Source organism: Pongo abelii, chromosome 3 (genome assembly GCF_028885655.2).
Source record: "Pongo abelii isolate AG06213 chromosome 3, NHGRI_mPonAbe1-v2.0_pri, whole genome shotgun sequence".
Classification (NCBI taxonomy): domain Eukaryota; kingdom Metazoa; phylum Chordata; class Mammalia; order Primates; family Hominidae; genus Pongo; species Pongo abelii.
In genome coordinates this window covers 124,626,969-124,646,246 of record NC_071988.2, presented here as the reverse complement: position 1 = coordinate 124,646,246, position 19,278 = coordinate 124,626,969, and the positions used below count along the sequence as shown (strand labels likewise).

The window sequence follows — 19,278 nt, the reverse complement described above, 5'->3', positions numbered from 1 at the left end:
GTGGTGCATGCCTCTAGTCCTAGCTACTCAGGAGGCCAAGGCAGGAGAATCACTTGAACCCAGGAGGCGGAGGTTGCAGTGAGCCAAGATCATGCCACTGCACTCCAGCCTGGGTGACAGAGCGAGAATCCATCTAAAAATATATATATATTTTTTTTTTTTTCTTATGTAATTTGATATATATATATCAAATTACATAAGAAAATCCTATTAAATCTTAATAATGTAGAAAATAAAAAAGAAAGTCCAGCCACTCCTCTTCCATTTCCTTTCCCAAAGGCAACTGCTGTTAAAGGATTTTTTTTTCTGTTTCCTTCTTAACAGGTACATATATCAAACTGCTTATATTCTTGATCTCTTAAGGACAGTTCTTTCAAGTGGGGAAAAAAGGTTAAGAAAACTTTTTTTTCTTTTTTTTTTATACAGTCTTGCTCTGTCGCCCCCACTATAAATGACTCTTAGATTGCTGTCTTTTTCATCTCTTTCACTGTCATCAGTCACTATCACTAATGCTGCTCTCGATTTGCCTCTATCACAGCAATCTCTTCCTGAATTTTAATATTTAACACCTAATCTTCTGAGGTTTTGAAAAACAAAGGAGCAAAGTCATTAGAATTGTTTTCGAAATAAGGGCCGGGCATGGTGGCTCACGCCTGTAATCCCAGCACTTTGGGAGGCCTAGGCAGGTGGATCACTGAGGTCAGGAGTCGGAGACCAGCCTCGCTGACATGGCAAAAACCCATCTCTACTAAAAATACAAAAAATTAGCCAGGCGAGGTGGTGGGCACCTGTAATCTCAGCTACTCAGAAGGCTGAGGCAGGAGAGTTTCTTGAACCCAGGAGGCAGAGGTTGCAGTGAGCCGGGATCATGCCACTGCACTGTAGCCTGGGCAACAGAGGGAGACTTCATCTCAAAGATCAAACAAACAAAACAAAATAAGGGTTAATGGGCTCTGCATGAGTCCTTAAGAACCTCTCTATGAGTAAGGAGAATAAACTTTCTAATAAGCATTTCATGACATTTTTTATGGCTCTTCAAAGGTATTTTTGTAATTTCAAGACCCAATGACTATGAATAATAAATACCATGAGCATGGTCACTTTAAGTAAAGCTAACATTTTTGAAATTTTCCTAAATTTAAGTGGGTTCCTGAAGTGAGACACGCGTTTTAAATGGTCTTTTAGAAATGGAAACACAGCAGAGAGCAAACAAATACAGCTGACTAGTTGTAAGATCTCTTACTGGGCTTATTAAAAGACTTGTATTTCATTTTACCCTTTATTTCTGCAGTACCTTTCTGATCATGTATAAGTACTTTGGCATTTATGGTTGAGAGTATTGGAGAATAGGGAACTTTTCTGGAATGTAAAATTATATAAATTCCCACAGATGGCATAACATGCCAAGTTGTGATTGTTTATATTTAAAAGGACCCCATAATAACATTGATAAAATTTGTTCACAAAGGCTTCATTTTAACCAATAGTTTTTGTCTACTAAAAATAATAATTTCTAATTCATGACTATTTAAAAATAGTTTTTGTAAGTGGCAGAATGGGCTGATTTTGAGAATTTGATGAAAGAGGTAATTCTAGTGGTACTGCCAAAGAATTTCTATGTAATTCTCCTAATGAGAAGGGTGAAGAAATGAATGTTACATCCACCTGATCAAGAAGTGGGCCTCAAAAACAGATGAAAAGTCATGACCAAATAAAACCAATGGGATTAAGTAGTAAATTCTTCAAAGTTGAGGTGACTTTTTCTTGCTTAATAGGGAAAGCAAAATGATTCTTAAAGATTCTTCTTATGATAATCAGGAAGAAGGAATATGCATGGTTAGCAATAACCAACACTATTGAATGCAACTGTGCATAGTTAGAACTATTCTTGTCTCCATTTCATAAATAAGAAATTAATCACAAAGAGGTTAAGCAATTTGGTATAGATGGACTTCAAACTCAGGCTTATCCAAATCCGAACCCAGCCCATCTTGTCAGTTACCATATTTGGGGTCATTCACTTCAGAAGGTAAAGGCCAAGTGCCATGGTTTGAGATATGATATCCTAACTCTTTAACCTGATCTCGCATTATTCTCAGCCTCCTGCCACGAGCTCCAGCAGTTTCCCCTCACACACCACTGGCTTTCATGCCTCCATGCCTTTAAGACAAGTGTTCTCTGAGTCTAACATTTTCTGGTCAAGTGACTTTTTTATTATCAGTCTAAATTTTGAAATAAGTTTTTTAATTAAAAAAATTATATATACAAACATATATACACATACGTATATATCATTATATAAACATTTATTACAAATTATATATAATAAAAAACAAACTAAAGGTCTTTTTGAGATGGCACTCTGGTTACCATGTGTTTTGTAAGTAGGAAAAATGGGGGTGGTGGTGGTAAAAAGATCATGATGTTCTTTGAAATTTTAAATGCAAATTTCTTGGCACTTCGTTGAACAGAGAAAATGATTCCTTGAGGGAGGGGTCCTGTCTAATTCATCCTTGTCTTTGTGTCTAGCATAGTGCCTGGAACATATCAGTCACTTTGATATGTGTTGAATTAGATTTTCCCTTCTCTTACATAATTTTCTCTTTGATTCTACCACAAGTTTGTAGTGTGTACCTCTATCAAGATACTGTACTTGTTGCATTAGGAGTAAGTTTCCTTACTAGTTAAAAAAGAAGAAAAAACTTGATTAATAGTGGTTTAAACAATTACCCCAATGCTTGGCAGTCCAAGGCTGATGGAGCAACTGGAAGATGTCGTCAAGGAACCAGCTTCTCCTGTCTTACTTATCTACTATCCTAAGTAGAGGGCTTTTATTTTCATGCTTGAAAGATGTCTGCTGCTCTTCCAGGCACTGTATCTACATTCTAGGAAGGAGAAAGGGAAATGTTAGAGGACAAAAAGTACAAAGTATTATCCTCTAAAGGCCTCCCCCAAAACTCCCACCTAAATCTCATATATAGAACTGTGTGACACATGGCCACCTCTACCTGCAAAAGTGGCTAGGAACTGGAGTACTGTATTTGCCTTGTAGCCTGTATAGCATGGAACGCCAAGGGAGAATGGGTTGAAGTGAGTGTTTATTGAGCCAATCAGTAGTCTTACAGGTTTTCTTAGTTATTTGGTATAAATTTATTTTTCCTGGTATATGATAAGTCAATGGAAAACAAACAATATGTTTTGGTAATCTTTGACTTGCCCACAATGACTAAAAAGTGACTACCATAGCACTTATCATAGTGTCTGAGACATTGTGGCTACTCAGTCAATTGTGGTGTATTTTTAAACTTTAATTTAGAAATAAGAACCAGGCAGGAGTTAGTGACTCTAGATTCTCTGAAAAGGATGGAATCCAGAGATTTCCCTTTAGTGACTCATTCCTCATATCAACAATTGGAAAGTTACCTGGAGACTTCCTGCTTCATCCAGTTGGCCCATGAGAGAGGACAGTTTAACACTGATATTGCTTGTATTGTTTTTAACTCAAAAAATAATGTGGGAAAGAAATCATAAAAATGTGATTGGTCAACAAAGGCTTTTTCAAGAAAAATAAAAAGGTAGATAAGAATGATGATAATATACTAGAATCAAGCAAAAAAAAAAACAGCCATTGAAAATTAAGAATAGTCTAATTTCAAATAGTTTAGCCATTCGGAATTCTTAGGGAAAAAAATAAGTACAATCCAAAGTCTTTGAAATCACGAGACTTTCAAATTACTGCTCTGTATCTATACTCTTTCAAAACAGATCTCGTTCCTCTTCCCTGTGTCATCTTCTTAATTGTAAATAATGGGGGATGAAGATAAAAGAATTACATATGAAGATTCAGAACCATCCACAGGAATGAATTACACGCCCTCCATGCATCAAGAAACACAGGTAAATCTAAGCTGTGATAGAATTGTGTTTTCTTCATATTCTACCACTCATTTACCAATTCTCCTATCCCCAAACTCACCAATCCAAGGCAGGTGTGGCTACCAGTTTTCCCAGCTAACATCATTGCCAGCTGACCCTACCTGTGACTAGAAAAATGGAGAGCCTATGAAACGCTTTGTGTCTCTGACCTAATCTCTAGAATGGTTTTGGTTTCTTCCTTTCTTTTTATTGTTTAAATTCAAGTAGATTAATGAAGGTGAAGTGGTTTTCATTACAGATAGTCATCTTTTTCTAAACCACTTTGGTATATGTGCCAATTATTGCCCTGAATTTTATGTTAAATATGCTTATTTTAAAACCCAGTATTACAAAACATAATAAAATGTTATGTGACCCAAGCATTTATAATACAGGTTGAATATCCCTTATCTGAAATGCTTGGGACCATAAGTGTCTTGGATTTTTTTTTTTTAATATTTGCATGCACCTAATGAGATATCTTGCAGATGGAACCCAAGTCTAAACAGGAAATTTATTTATGTTTCATATTTATACAGGTAATCCAAAGGTAATTTTATACAATATTTTAAATAATTTGTACATGAAACAAAGTTGCATTTGACTGTTACCTGTCATGTGACTTTAGGTGTGGAATTTTTCACTTGTGTGTCATGTCAGTGCTCAAAAAGTTTCAGATTTTGGAGCATTTCAGATTTTAGATTTCCAGATTAGTGATACTCAACCTGTACTAAAAATAGTGACTGTGCTAAATACTCCTAGCATAATTCTTGTTTCAAGCTGATTAGCTAGTAATAAAGCTGTGTGTTTTTCCTACAAAGTGTTATCCTTGATTCTAGTCATAGAAATTTGATTTGTAAGGTGATGATGCAGTACCTATAAAATTGTGTAAAATATATACAGTTTTAAGGATTTTTAAAATTACTTTAAACACAGGAGGAGACAGTTATGAAGCTCAAAGGTATAGATGCAAATGAACCAACAGAAGGAAGTATTCTTTTGAAAAGCAGTGAAAAAAAGCTACAAGAAACACCAACTGAAGCAAATCACGTACAAAGACTGAGACAAATGCTGGCTTGTCCTCCACATGGTTTACTGGACAGGGTCGTAACAAATGGTAAGGATGAATTCAGAAAGAGACAGCAAAAGATGAAGTTGTTATAATGGCAGATTACTAAATAACATGGTTGAAAGGACAAAAAGAAGTTCACTTCTCCCACACATAAAAACTAGTTGGTGAACAATTCACACACATGGGTGGCTCTGCTCCACACATTCAAGGGAAGGACCTGGACTAACAGGGCTCCACTGTCTTCACCTTGGCTTTCAGGATCACTGTAGTCACCACCATTGTGGGAAGGGGGAAGGAACACAGATCAAGGACCTTTTCCTTTACTATATCTGAGGAATTTCACAGGATTACTTTAGGACTGTCTAAAACACTACATAAACGTTTGTTGTTATTACTGTTAAGTAATGCAAGTAATATTTTAGCAAATGCAGCCCCATTTATACTTCTAGATGAATCCTGTTACTTTATAAGTAAAAATATTGATTTGCAATTCAGCTTATTTTAGTAGAGTTGCTGTTACATAAGACATTTGGGGGATTTTTCTTTGGGAGTTTATCTCAGCACTATTTTGAAAATTTTTAGGCTTGTAATATATTTGTCTTTCAGGAATGGATTTGGTCTTTGAAGGAAGCCAAAGGTTATTCTGCTATCAGTTTGATAAATATATGGAAGTTCAGATTCATTTATGCTCTATTTTTCTTCAGAAATGAATTGTGTGCATATATGTGTCTGTGCTGTGTATGCTGGGGGAATATGTGATAAAGTAGAAAAAAGAAGAGATTTGAAAATTATCTATAAAGGCAAATTAGGTTTTTTTAAGAAGACAATATTCTTTTATTGAGAGTTAAAATTTATTTTATTTTTTACATTGATAGATAAAATTGTATGTATTTACCATGTGCAACATGATGTTTTGAAGTATGTATACATACTGGAATGACTAATTTTAGCTAATTAATATATGTATTACCTCACATAGCTATCATTTTTTGTGGTGAGAACACAATACATTCACTCTTAGCATTTTTCAAGAATACAATATATTTATTAACTATAGTCTTAATGTTGTGCAATAGACCTCTTAAACTTATTCCTCCTGTCTAACTGAAATTTTGTATCCTATGACCAACAACCCAATATATATCACCCAATATACTTGAGTTATATGTGTGTGTGTGTGTGTGTGTGTGTATGTGTGTGTGTGTGTATATTTTTTTTTCATGGATCTTCAGATTTAAAGTCTAGAGAAAATTACATGTCAAGGCATTGGTCATGGTCTTCCTGCCATTTTCACCTCCCCCACCCAACCTTTTTTTTCCTGGAGACAGGATCTTGTTATGTTGCCCAGGCTGGTCTTGAACTCCTAGGCTCAAGGGATCCTCCCACCTCAGCTTCCCAAGTAGCTTGTTACAGATGTATACCACTGCACCTGGAAAAACTAGTTTTAACCGGCCAACTTTTAAATGTCTGGAATCTATCCACAATTTTTCACTTTTATAAATCATATTTTCAAAAGATAAAGATAATTTTAACATCAAAATATAAAAAGAATTGTTCAAAAACATAAACATCCATTCATCAGCATTATTTATTTATTTTTATTTTTGACACATACTTGTACATATTTGTGGGGTACAATATGATGTTTCAATACATGTATATATTATATAATCAAATCTAGCTAATTAGCATATCTAACACCTGAAGCACTTATTGTTTCTTCATGGTGAGAACATAGAAAATCTTCTGTTTTGAGGTATACAATACCTTATTCCTGACTATAGTCACGTTGCTGTGATACAGAACAAACTACTCTTCCTATCTAATTATCACTTTGTACCTGTTGACCACTCTCTCCCCATAACCCCAAGCTCCTCCCCTCCCCAGTCCCTGGTAATCACCATTCTATTTACTATTTCCATATGAACAACTGTTTTAGATTCTACATATGAGTGAGAACATGCACTATTTGTCTTTCTGTTCCTGGCTTACTTCTTAGCATAATGTCCTCCAGGTTCATCCATGTTGTTGCAAATGACAGGATTTCATTCTTTTTTATGGCTGAAAAGCATATCATTGTGTATACACACATATTTTCTTCATCCACTTATTCATTGTTGGACACTTAGGGTTGATTCCATATCTTGGCTATTGTGAATAGTACTGCAATAAACATGGGAGTGCAGAAATCTCTTCAACATACTGATTTCATTTCCTTTGGATACATACCCAGTAATGGGATTGCCGGATCATATGGTAGTACTATTTTTACTTTTTTGAGAACTCTCCATACCATTATGCATAATAGTAGTATTAATTTACATTCCCACCAATAGTGCACAGAGTTACCTTTTCTCTACATCCTTGCCAACCCCTTGTTATCTTTTGTCTTTTTGATAATAGCCATCCTGACAGGCATGAGGTGAAATGTTGAACATTTTTTCCTACACCTGTTGGCCATTTGTATGTCTTCTTTTGAAAAATTCAGGTCCTTTGCCCATTTTAAATTGGATTATCTGTTTTCCTGCTATTGAGTTTTTTGAGTTCCTTTTATATTCTGGACATTAACTCCTTGCCAGGTACACAGTTTGCAACTGCTCTCTCCCATTCTGTAGGTTGTCTCTTCACTCTGTGGATTGTTTACTGTGCAAAAGCTTTTTAGTTTGGTGTAATCTGGTTTGTCTGTTTTTGCTTTTGTTGCCTATATTTTTGGAGTCATATCCAAAAAGTTATTGCTCAGACCAGTGTCATGGAGCTTTTTTCTTATGTTTTTTTCTAATAGTTTCAGAGTTTTACTAAATTTGCCTTTTAAGGAAAATTTAAAGACAATTTCAAAAATTGTGTTGAGGAATAATAGCATCATTGAAGTAAATATATGGATGCCCACATATGTTTACTGAAAAATGAGACTCAATTCCATAGTTATACTTTGTGGGCTCTGAAAGACATGTTTACCATTATCATCTGGGACAATGAAAGCCAAGCATAATATATAATACTTTAGGCTCTAGATGTGTTTTTAATGAAACCAAGTCAGGTTATTTAACTAAACATGGGAGAAAATCTCAAACTTAGAACATGTACAGAAAACCAGAATCCAAAAATATACACTAGCTGATAAGATCACAGATAATTGAATACCTTTTCTGTTGTTTTTATTATTTTTTTAAACTTTTATCATTCAAAATATGGCCTACGTATAGTTAAAACGTTTACAATGAAACAGATATGGACTGACATAAGGAAAGAGTAAAAATGAATAATGTAATTTTGGAACACATTTTTTAAAAATGTATAATCGTTCATAAAGCAGCCTGAAAAATGAGGTTCATGGTAGATAAACATCTCATCACTTATTTTTCTGTTCTTCTGTTCCAGAGGTTTACAAGACGACTTTTGTCCTATACTTTTTCCTGTGCCTATGCAGTATGTATCAGTATTCTTCTTAAAAAGTAGGCTGGGCTCAGTGGCTCACGCCTGTAATCCCAGCACTTTGGGAGGCCAAGGCAGGTGGATCACGAGGTCAGGAGTTCAAGATCAGCCTGGCCAACATAGTGAAACCTCATCTCCACTAAAAATACAAAAAATTAGCCATGCATGGTGGCAGGTGCCTGTAATTGCAGCTACTTAGGAGGCTGAGACAGGAGAATTACTTGAACCCAGGAGGCAGAGGTTGCAGTGAGCTGAGATCGTGCCATTGCACTGCAGCCTGGGTGACAAGAGTGAAACTGTCTCAAAAAATAAAAATAAAAAAAGTAAATCTTACATGTGAAAATTTGTGGTTTTCCATAATCATAAATGAGAAGTAAATTGTTAACTGATTTAAACATGATTTAGAGAAACCTTATAGACATACCATTTGCTATGTATTTACAACTGTATTTCAAGTAAAGCACAGGGAAAGAGAGTTAGAGATTTTTTTAATAGTCTTGAAGTAGAAAAATCTCTTTTTTTTTTTTTTTTTTTTGAGATGGAGTCTTGCTCTGTTGCCCAGGCTGGAGTGCAACGGCTCGATCTCGGCTCACTGCAAGCTCCACCTCCTGGGTTCAAGCGATTCTCCTTCCTCAGCCTCCTGAATAGCTGGGATTACAGGCACGTGCCACCATGCCCGACTAATTTTTGTATTTAGTAGAGACAGGGTTTCACCATGTTGGTCAAGCTGGTCGCGAACTCCTGGACTCGTGATCCGCCTGCCTCAGCCTCCCAAAGTGGTGGGATTACAGGCGTGAGCCACTGCACCCAGCCAAAAAGAGAAAACACTTAATTCTACCTTGCTGAATTTAATATTAGCTTGGGTTTATGCTATGATAAAGTATAATTTAGTATAATAGCTGGCAAATCCTGCTTTCCCATTCTACCTCTGATATCGCATAGAAATTTCAACCCTTGTAGCTAATTGGAAAATACTGGAAGTCCCTTAGGTATTCCACTGCAGTAGTATCGTAAGCCTAGAAAATCTGGAACAATTCTGTGAGGGTTTAGAAAAAGGGACATTGAATTCAGTCTCTAGCAGTATGTTAGACAAGACTCAATGAACAATCTTGTCACAAACCAAGGACATCATCTGAAAAAATATTTTAAGTCTTTTGAAATGATCTGTCAAGAAAACAGGGAATCATCAGACACCAAAACCAAAGTGTAAGTAGCAGAGGTCAATAAGCACTCAAGGTGGCCCCACCCTGGAGGTTTCTACCAAACCTCAGGGAACTTTTTTTTTTTATTATTATTATACTTTAAGTTTTAGGGTACATGTGCACAACATACACATATGTATACATGTGCCATTTTGGTGTGCTGCACCCATTAACTCGTCATTTAACATTAGATATATCTCCTAATGCTATCCCTCCCTCCTCCCCCCACCCCACAACAGGCCCCGGTGTGTGATATTCCCCTTCCTGTGTCCATGTGTTCTCATTGTTCAATTCCCACCTATGAGTGAGAATATGCGGTGTTTGGTTTTTTGTCCTTGCGATAGTTTGCTGAGAATGATGGTTTCCAGCTTTATCCCTGTCCCTACAAAGGACACGAACTCATCATTTTTTATGGCTGCATAGTATTGCATGGTGTATATGTGCCACATTTTCTTAATCCAGTCTATCATTGTTGGACATTTGGGTTGGTTCCAAGTCTTTGCTATTGTGAATAGTGCCGCAGTAAACATACATGTGCATGTGTCTGTATAGCAGCATGTTTTATAATCCTTTGGGTATATACCCAGTAATGAGATGGCTGGGTCAAATGGTATTTCTAGTTCTAGATCCACCTCAGGGAACTTGAGATTGATTTTGAGAGTGCTGCGAGCACAGGAGGCTAAGCTAGAGCCTGCCCAGGTTGGGAGAAGTCTAACAGGAAAAAGCATTCTCCTTCACCCACATAAAGTTGAAACCCAGTGTGATGCCAAATTTGAGGTAAACCTGTTCTGCAGATGGGGCTTGTGACTAAACCTGTCTCAACTGTAGTTGCTGGCTGGGGCAGGTGTGGAGTCTCCAATAAAAATGTTTAACTTCATCCTGATTTGTCTCCAATTTCATAGAAAAAATTCAATTTGAAAATGTATCTATTTTCAAAAAACATTTTCAGATGGTCTCGGATGGGAAGCTTTTAAGTACATGGTAGAAGTAAATTCATTTCCCATCTGGGAAAACTCATTCAACCTAAGGCTTCAACAAAGTTGGACAAAGTTCCAAGGGAGAGCTCACTGTTGCAAAAGACAAACTAAAAAGTTTAGTTTTAGACAAAGTTCCAAGGGAGAGCTCACTACTGCAAAAAACAAACTAGACAAAGTTCCAAGGGAGAGCTCACTATTGCAAAAAAACTAAAAAAAAAAAGAAAAAAGAAAAAGAAACACAACATGCAACAGGAAACAAAAAAACAGATTTCAGAAATGTACATTATCAGAAAACAGAATATAAGACATTTATATATATAAAGAAGTTAAGAATTAGAAAACATGAGTACAAAACAAGTAACTTTTAAAAATGAATAGATTTGAAGAAGAACCAACTTGAACTTCTAGAAATGAAAGATATAGGATAGTAGTTGAAATTAAAAACTCAATGGACAAATTAGGCAGCAGATTAAGTGAAAAAAATGGTGAACTGGCAAATAAATGTGAAGAGATTATCTAGAATGCAGTACACACAAAGATGAAAGATACAAAAACTAGGGTTAGCAACATGGAAAAAGAGAATGGGGAAGAGGAAATCTTTGAAGAAATTAAAGGCTAAGAATTTTCCAGAACTGATTTTTTTAAAAAAACATAAATCTTAAGCAAAACAAAAGGAAGTCACACCTGAACACATCATACTGAAAGGAAAACCAAAGAAAAAGAGAAGATGTTGAAAACAAGGAAAACGAATTCCTTTAAAAAGCTGAAATCGGGCTCTTCAAAACCAGAAAACCAAGGAATAGTATTTTCAAGGAACAGAGAAACAATAACACTCAACCTAGAATTTAACAAAAAACTGAGGTATACCTAGAAAAACTATCTTTTAAGAATGAGAATAAAGATAATTCCAGATGATAAAACTAAGAATTTACTACAACAGATTCTCCTGAGAAATACAGCATGCGGTGATACAGAGTGTTTCTATATCATGAATTAGCTCATATGCAATGGTAAATAGAATTTTGTTAGAGTGTATGGAATTTGCAGTTTTGTGTATAATTTTTCCTGGCCCATAATATTTTGTATCGTCAAGCAATAGCAAGTGAAGGCAAAGTGAACTGGGGAAGAAAAGACCAAATATATGCTTTCTTACAATTAAAGGTAAAGCCTTCCCTGCGTGAGGACCTTTTAAAGGATGAAATCTCTGTGGAAGTGCTGACTTTTCTTGCAATTAGTAGCTGGTTTAGGGGCTTCAAGGACTCAAATATTCTATGACATTAAGCTATCTAATAAAACACATGTAGATGAAGCGGCTGAGAGTATAATCTGAGGTAAAGAAGCTGCCAACGCTTTTCCTTTTGTTGAAATTTATTATATTGAGGCAGAGGGCTAAAATGTGGATCAGATTTTGATGGAACTGCTCTCTGTTTAAAGAAAATACCCCAAGAATTTCCATCTTGAAGTAGGAAATGTGAGGCCAGGTTTAAGTCTGTAAAGAACAGACTGCCTGTGTGGGACACAAATGTCAGTGTGTAGATTCATCTGTGCTAAGACTCTTATTAGGATAGTTTTGGTTTTTCTTAGTGCTTTGGTCACCAGTTTTGAGTGGTCTGCCCCAACTCTCTTTTTCCCATAAACTTTTCAAATTTTAGTGCACAGTTTTGTAAAACACAAGTTTTCAAATGGAAACATTTCACTTTTTTTTTTTTGGCAGGGTATCGCTGTGTAATGCAGGCTGGAGTGCAGTGGTGCAATCATAGCTCACTGCATCCTCAAACTTCTGGGCTCAAGGGATCCTCCTGCCTCAGCTTCCCGAGTAGCTGGGATTACAGATGCCCACCACCATACCCAGCTAATTTTTATATTTTATATTTAGTAGAGACAAGGTCTCACTATGTTGCTCAGGCTGATTTCGAACTCCTGAGCTCAATCCTCCTGCCTTGACCTCCTAAAGTGATGGGACAGGCATAAACCACCATGCCTGGCCTATTTCCCATTCTTATAGAAATGCTTTTCCTAAAGGAAATGCTTTAGGCAGCAGGATAATTGTCCCAGATGAAGAATTTGAGGCTGGATGAGGAGGTTCACACCAGTAATCCCAGCACTTTGGAAGGCTGAGACAGGAGGATCACTTGAGCTCAAGACTTCGAGACCAGCCTGGGTAACATGATGAAACCCTGTCTCCACTAAAAAATTTTTAAGAAATTAGCCAGGCATGGTGGTACACACCTGTAGTCCCAGCTACGTGAGAGGCTGAGGCAGGAGGATGACTTGAGCCTGGGAGGTTGAGGCTGTAGTGAGCCATGATTGTGCTACTGCACTCCAGCCTGGGCTACAGAGGGAGACCCTGTTTCAAAACAAAAAGAAAGAAAAGTTTGAGATGCCATAATGAATCATGATTTCAAAAAAGGTATCTTAGTAGGTAATTCTAAACAAATATTGACTATAAAAAAAAAGAAACAATAATGTCTAATTCAAGACAGAACTAAATAATATATTTGTGTTAAAATTATAAAGAAAAAAGTGAATGGTGAAAAAAGTCAAAATAATGGTTCCTTCTGGCAGTATAAAGGGAGATGGATGGGGAGGGGCACATAGGCAGATTCAAAAGTACTGGTAATATCCGATTTCTTAAGATGTTGTCAGTTACCCAGTTGTTCATCTTACTGATACTCTTTACAGATTAAACATGATTATAAATATTTGCATTTTCATTCAGTATTGATTTTTACAAATTATTTTAGATTTTATCAAAACCTCTATGTGACAACTTATTGATAGTAACTAGTATTCCTGGTTTATTTCAGTTACCATCATTGTTCTTCTGTGGGCTGTCATTTGGTCAATTACTGGCAGTGAATGTCTTCCTGGAGGAAACCTATTTGGAATTATAATCCTATTCTATTGTGCCATCATTGGAGGTAAACTTTTGGGGCTTATTAAGTTACCTACATTGCCTCCACTGCCTTCTCTTCTTGGTAAGTGCTAAATGTTTCCTGTTTTATCCAGAGTAAACCATATTTTTAAGATAATAGTTTGGAAAGCTTTGGGAAATAAAGGGATAAAATATTTCTGTATTTGCCATGCTGGAGCCAAAAGCCAGTTGTTAAATTTTGAGGAGTCCTGTGATCCAGTTGTTAAACATGGCAATTTAAAAAATTAAATTATCCTGGCACGTGTGCTGTGGTTCACACCTGTAATCCCAGCACTTTGGGAGGCCAAGATAGGCAGATTGCTTGAGCTCTGGAGTTCAAGACCAGCCAGGGCAAACATGGTGAAACCCTGTCTCTACAAAAAAATACAAAAATTAGCCGGGCATAGTGACGTGCACCTGTAGTCCCAGCTACTCAGGAGGCTGAGGTGGGAGGATTGATTGAACCCGGGAGGTCAAGGCTGTCATGATTGCACCATTACACTCCAATCTGGGCAACAGAATGAGAACTTGTCTCAAAATATGTTTTTATATATATATGTGTGTGTGTGTGTGTGTGTGTGTATATATATATAATTAAAATTAAATAACTGACATTAAAAACAAGCATTCAGTGCTCAACACTGAAGACTTCCTAATGTTTTACTCTGTTTCCCCTCACCTATGCTCTTGAGATTATGGAAATACTACATAATGGTGTGCCACTGCCACCTCTTCCCAACTCCACTTTCAGTGACATCGTGTTGTAGCTTAAAATCGGCCATGGTAGAAGTATCTATAACAAACAAACAAAAAAAATCAGCAAATGCTACAAATCAAAGTTTGTCATAGTATAAGTCACTTATGTCATTGACAGAGTGAAGTGCTGACATGTATTTTTATTGTTTCATTTTCATCTTATTAATATAAGCAAAAATATCAACCAACATTCATGGTGACACTGCACTTGCTCATTTATGATATGTGACTTCTTTGCTGAATCAGATAGTATGCAACCATTTATTTGTAGTCTGATTCTGTCAAATCTTGGTAGAACTGCAACCATAGTTGGTTATGGACACAGAAGTTTGACAAACAGCAGTGAAAACATTCTGTGAGAATAAATTGGCTATATAGAATTTACAGTGAAGATGGTTGTATATTTGTAAACTGTGTGCTGCACATCCTTTATATCAGTAAAATTTAATAATGTATGCGCCTATATAAAATGCATACTTTTTTGGCAAGCCACTTGTTAAGCATTTACCAGCACACCATTGTGTATATTTAAAATATAATATGGGCCGAGCATGGTGGCTCACACCTATAATCCCAGCACTTTGGGAGGCCAAGGCAGGTGGATCACCTGAGGTCAGGAGTTCAAGATCAGCCTGGCCAACGTGGTGAAACTCCATCTCTACTAAAAATAAAAAAATTAGCTGGGCATGGTGGCAGGTGCCTGTAATCCCAGCTACTTGGGAGGCTGAGGCAGGAGAATCACTTAAATCTGGGAGGTGGAGGTTGCAGTGAGCCGAGATCACGCCACTGCACTCTAGCCTGGGTGACAAGAGCGAGACTCCATCTCAAAAAAGATAAAAATGAAATAAAATATCATGATTCTTAAAGACATAGCTGAAAATACTCTTCCAGAGGCAATGAGAACTGCCCAAACAAGACACATACACAAATTAGTCTTAAAACTAGGTGTGATACCTTTAATATTTCTTCAAAGAATTCTGCATTATAGGCCAGGTGCAGTGGCTCACGCCTGTAATCCCAGCACTTTGGGAGGCCAAGGTGGGCGGATCACGAGGTCAGGAGATCAAGACCATCCTGGCTAACATGGTGAAATCCCATCTCTACTAAAAATACAAAAAAATTAGTCGGGCGTGGTGGCAGGCACCTGTAGTCCCAGCTACTCGGGAGGCTGAGGCAGGAGAATGGCGTGAACCCGGGAGGTGGAGCATGCAGTGAGCCGAGATCACCCCACTACACTCCAACCTGAGTGACAGAGTGAGAATCTGCCTCAAAAAAAAAAAAAAAAAGAATTCTGCATTATAAAATTTGTTTACCACAGAGGCATTTTGTGTTCATTTCTAACAGATTTATTAATCACTCAGTTTTAGTAAAACACCACCTACCTTTCATACATGCATATATATTTACACACATTTCCTGAACAGTTTTTTTTTTCTGTTAGCTGTGTGAGTGAGAACAATCAGGATTCGCCAACATTCACCAAAATTATCTGCTTTTGAACTTGTGGTCAGTAGTTAAAGTTAAATATAAAAAGAAGTAGAATTATTTATCTCTTACTATGCCCCATTTCTCAATGTATTTCTAATTTTAGGTAAAACTAAAGATAGTCCACTTAATTCATATTATTTCTCATGGATGCTTTTTGTTCTCTAAAGTTATTAGTTGAATTATTGTTAAAATGAATTGTTTCTTTTTTTAAAATTGTACTTTAAGTTTTAGGGTACATGTGCACAACGTGCAGGTTGGTTACATATGTATACATGTGCCATGTTGGTGTGCTGCAGCCATTAACTCGTCATTTACATTAGGTATATCTCCTAATGCTATCCCTCCCCCCTCCCCCCACCCCACAACAGGCCCCTGTGTGTGATATTCCCCTTCTTGTGTCCATGTGTTCTCATTGTTCAATTCCCACCTATGAGTGAGAACATGCAGTGATTGGTTTTTTGTCATTGCAATAGTTTGCTGAGAATGATGGTTTCCAGCTTCATCCATGTCCCTACAAAGGACATGAACTCATCCTTTTTTATGGCTGCATAGTATTCCATGGTGTATATGTGCCACATTTTCTTAATCCAGTCTATCATTGTTAGACATTTGGCTTGATTCCAAGTCTTTGCTATTGTGAATAGTGCCGCGATAAACATACATGTACATGTGTCTTTATAGCAGCATGATTTATAATTCTTTGGGTATATACCCAGTAATGGGATGGCTGGGTCAAATGGTATTTCTAGTTCTAGGTCCCTGAGGAATCGCCACACTGACTTCCACAATGGTTGAACTAGTTTACAGTCCCACCAACAGTGTAAAAGTGTTCCTATTTCTCCACATCCTCTCCAGCACTTGTTGTTTCCTGACTTTTTAATGATCACCTAAAATGGATTGTTTCTAAATATGCCTATATGCTAGGATAAAGGGTTGGCAGACTACTTCTCTTTATAAATTAATATTAATTGGAACCCACCCACATTTATTCATTTACATATTGTCTATGTCCTTCACATTATACTGGCAGAGTTGTGAAGTTGTAACAGAGACTTTATAGCCCACAAAGCCTAAGATATTCATTGGCCCTTTACAGAACATTTTTGCTGACCCTTGCATCAAAATTAGTGACTCTCAAACTTCACTGTAAAGAGGATGACCTTGGAATTTGTTAAAATACAAATTCTAATTAAATAGGTCTTCATGGCCTGAGATTCTGCATTTCTAAGCTCTAAGATCACATTTTATATAGCAAGATCATTCATTCTAGAACTTGGCTGCACATAAGAATCTCTTGTTGGTTGTTCTGTTTTTGAGACAGGGTCTCATTCGCCCAGGGTGGAGCGCAGTTGCACAGTCATGGCTCACTGCATCCTCAACCTCCTGGGCTCAAACAATCTTCCTGCCTCAGCCTTCCCAGTAGCTGGGACTACAGGCACATGTCCCTACACCTTTTTTATTTTTGTAGAGACGGGGTCTCACTTTATTGCTCAGGCAGGTCTTGAAGTCCTGGGCTCAAGCAATCCTCGTATCTTGGCTTCCCAAAGTGCTGGGATTACAGGTGTGAGCCACCATGCCAGGCCAGGAATCACCTGTCTTTAAAAAGCTGATGGTTTGGGAGGTGGAGGTGGGCAGATCACGAGGTCAGGAGATCAAGACTATCCTGCCCAACATGGTGAAACCCCATCTCTACTAAAAATACAAAAAATTAGCCAGGCATGGTTGGCCCACACCTGTAGCCCCAGCTACTCAAGAGGCTGAGGCAGGAGAATCACTTGGACCCAGGAGGTTGTAGTGAGCCGAAATCGCACCACTGCACTCAGCCTGGCGACAGAGCGAGACTCCGTCTCAAAAAAAGAAAAAAAAGAAGCTGATGCCTAGGTCTTACCCCAGAGATTCTGAATTAATTGAAATGGAATATGGCCTGGACATCAGAAGTTTTAAAAAGCTCTCCAGACGATTCTAATATGCAACCTATGTTGAAGACTGTTGTTCTAGACACATGAAAATGCCCATTACACCCCATTTGTCTTTTTTTCACTCCATGCCTATTGCAAAAACAAAATGTACCATTTTGCAAAAAGATGTAAAGTCTTGGGATTTGTGACAAAATGAAATCTCCTAAGGTAACTGAAATCATTCTCAAAAATTAAATACATATTTCACCATTCTTTTTTATAGTTGTATACTTGCATAGAGAAAGAAAGTTTACTGGTTCTTATTATATTAAGGCCAGTATCCAAAACTGAAGCATTATCTGAATCCATAAAGGAAACTTATTAGGATAAAATATATGTGATGGTTGCCTGTTCTATATTTTTAAGAGTTTAATTGAAGTGATTGCCAGGGACGGAGTATGAGTGAGCATTTTTGATTCCTGAAATGAATTTGAAAACGGCTTCCCTTTGGAAGAGAAGAAAAATCATTATTGAAAAAATTTCCATAACACAAATAATAATAAAAAAAAACTTGGGAGTGGATGAAATGAGATTAGCCATGTGTTGATAATTTTCATAATACAAAATTTTAAGAGAACAACACTCCTCTATCCAGGAAGATGTTCTTTCCTCCATGACCAGGGGAGGCCCTAGAGGCAAGAGTGGGGATACGTGCCAAATCAAAATCAGGTGGTCACATTACATCAACCAGACCACTAGCAAAGGAAACAGTCTCCCAGGGAAGCTGCTGTCACGTTCATTTCAGGAATGAAAAATGCTCTCTCAGGCCAAGAGAGAGCAGCGGCTCATACCTATAATCCTAGCACCTTGGGAGTCTAAGGTGGGTGAATCGCTTGAGCCCAGGAGTTTGAGTCCAACCTGGGCAACATATCAAGACCCTGTCTCAAAAAAAAAAAAAAAAAATTGCCCCCTCATATCCCCCAAAACAAAAAAACCTCTTAACATAGTTTTGAGTTCTTCTTAGGATATTCCATTTGATTTCAGGTCATTGAATGCCATAATTAATTTAGGAGTGGTTTAGACACACATTTTAAATTTCATTAAAGAGCTATTGTAATGATAATGGAATGTAAGCATTAGTGCAGTATTTTTGGCTGGTAAGCCATCAATATATATAAAAATGATATATACCTATACCATAGGGCCTAACATTTCCACTGCTAGAAATTATAATATGAATATAGTTAATGTAAACCTACAAATATATAAGCTCCATATGGACAAGGACCACATTAGTCTAGCTCAGGGGTGCCCAAGCCCCGGGCCATGGCAGGAGGTGAGCGAGCCTTACTGCCTGAGCTCTGCCTCTTGTCAGATCAGCAGTGACATTAGATTCTCATAGGAGCATGAGTTCTATTGTGAACTGCACATTCAAGGAATCTAGGTTGTGTGCTCCTTATGAGAATCTAATTAATGCCTGATGATCTGAGGTGGAAAGCTTCATCCCGAAACCATTCCCCCTGCCATCCGTGGAAAAATTGTCTTCCACGACACCGGTCCCTGGTGCCAAAAAGGCTGCGGACTGCTGGTCTAGCTCACCTCTTTGTTACTAGGATCTCGTACA

At 37.3% G+C, this 19,278-nt stretch overlaps 1 protein-coding gene across 3 annotated transcripts in view; it reads left to right on the top strand.

Moving 5' to 3' along the window:
- The window catches only part of SLC9B2 (solute carrier family 9 member B2), a 60,005-nt gene that overhangs the window by 5,374 nt on the left and 35,353 nt on the right, over positions 1-19,278 (top strand). For all 3 annotated transcript variants that reach the window (XM_024245589.3, XM_054553305.1, NM_001133107.1), the window contains 3 exon segments: positions 3,766-3,897; positions 4,852-5,032; positions 13,406-13,576. In XM_024245589.3, the coding sequence (XP_024101357.1) occupies positions 3,808-3,897; positions 4,852-5,032; positions 13,406-13,576 (442 nt within the window). In that variant the 5' untranslated portion in view covers positions 3,766-3,807.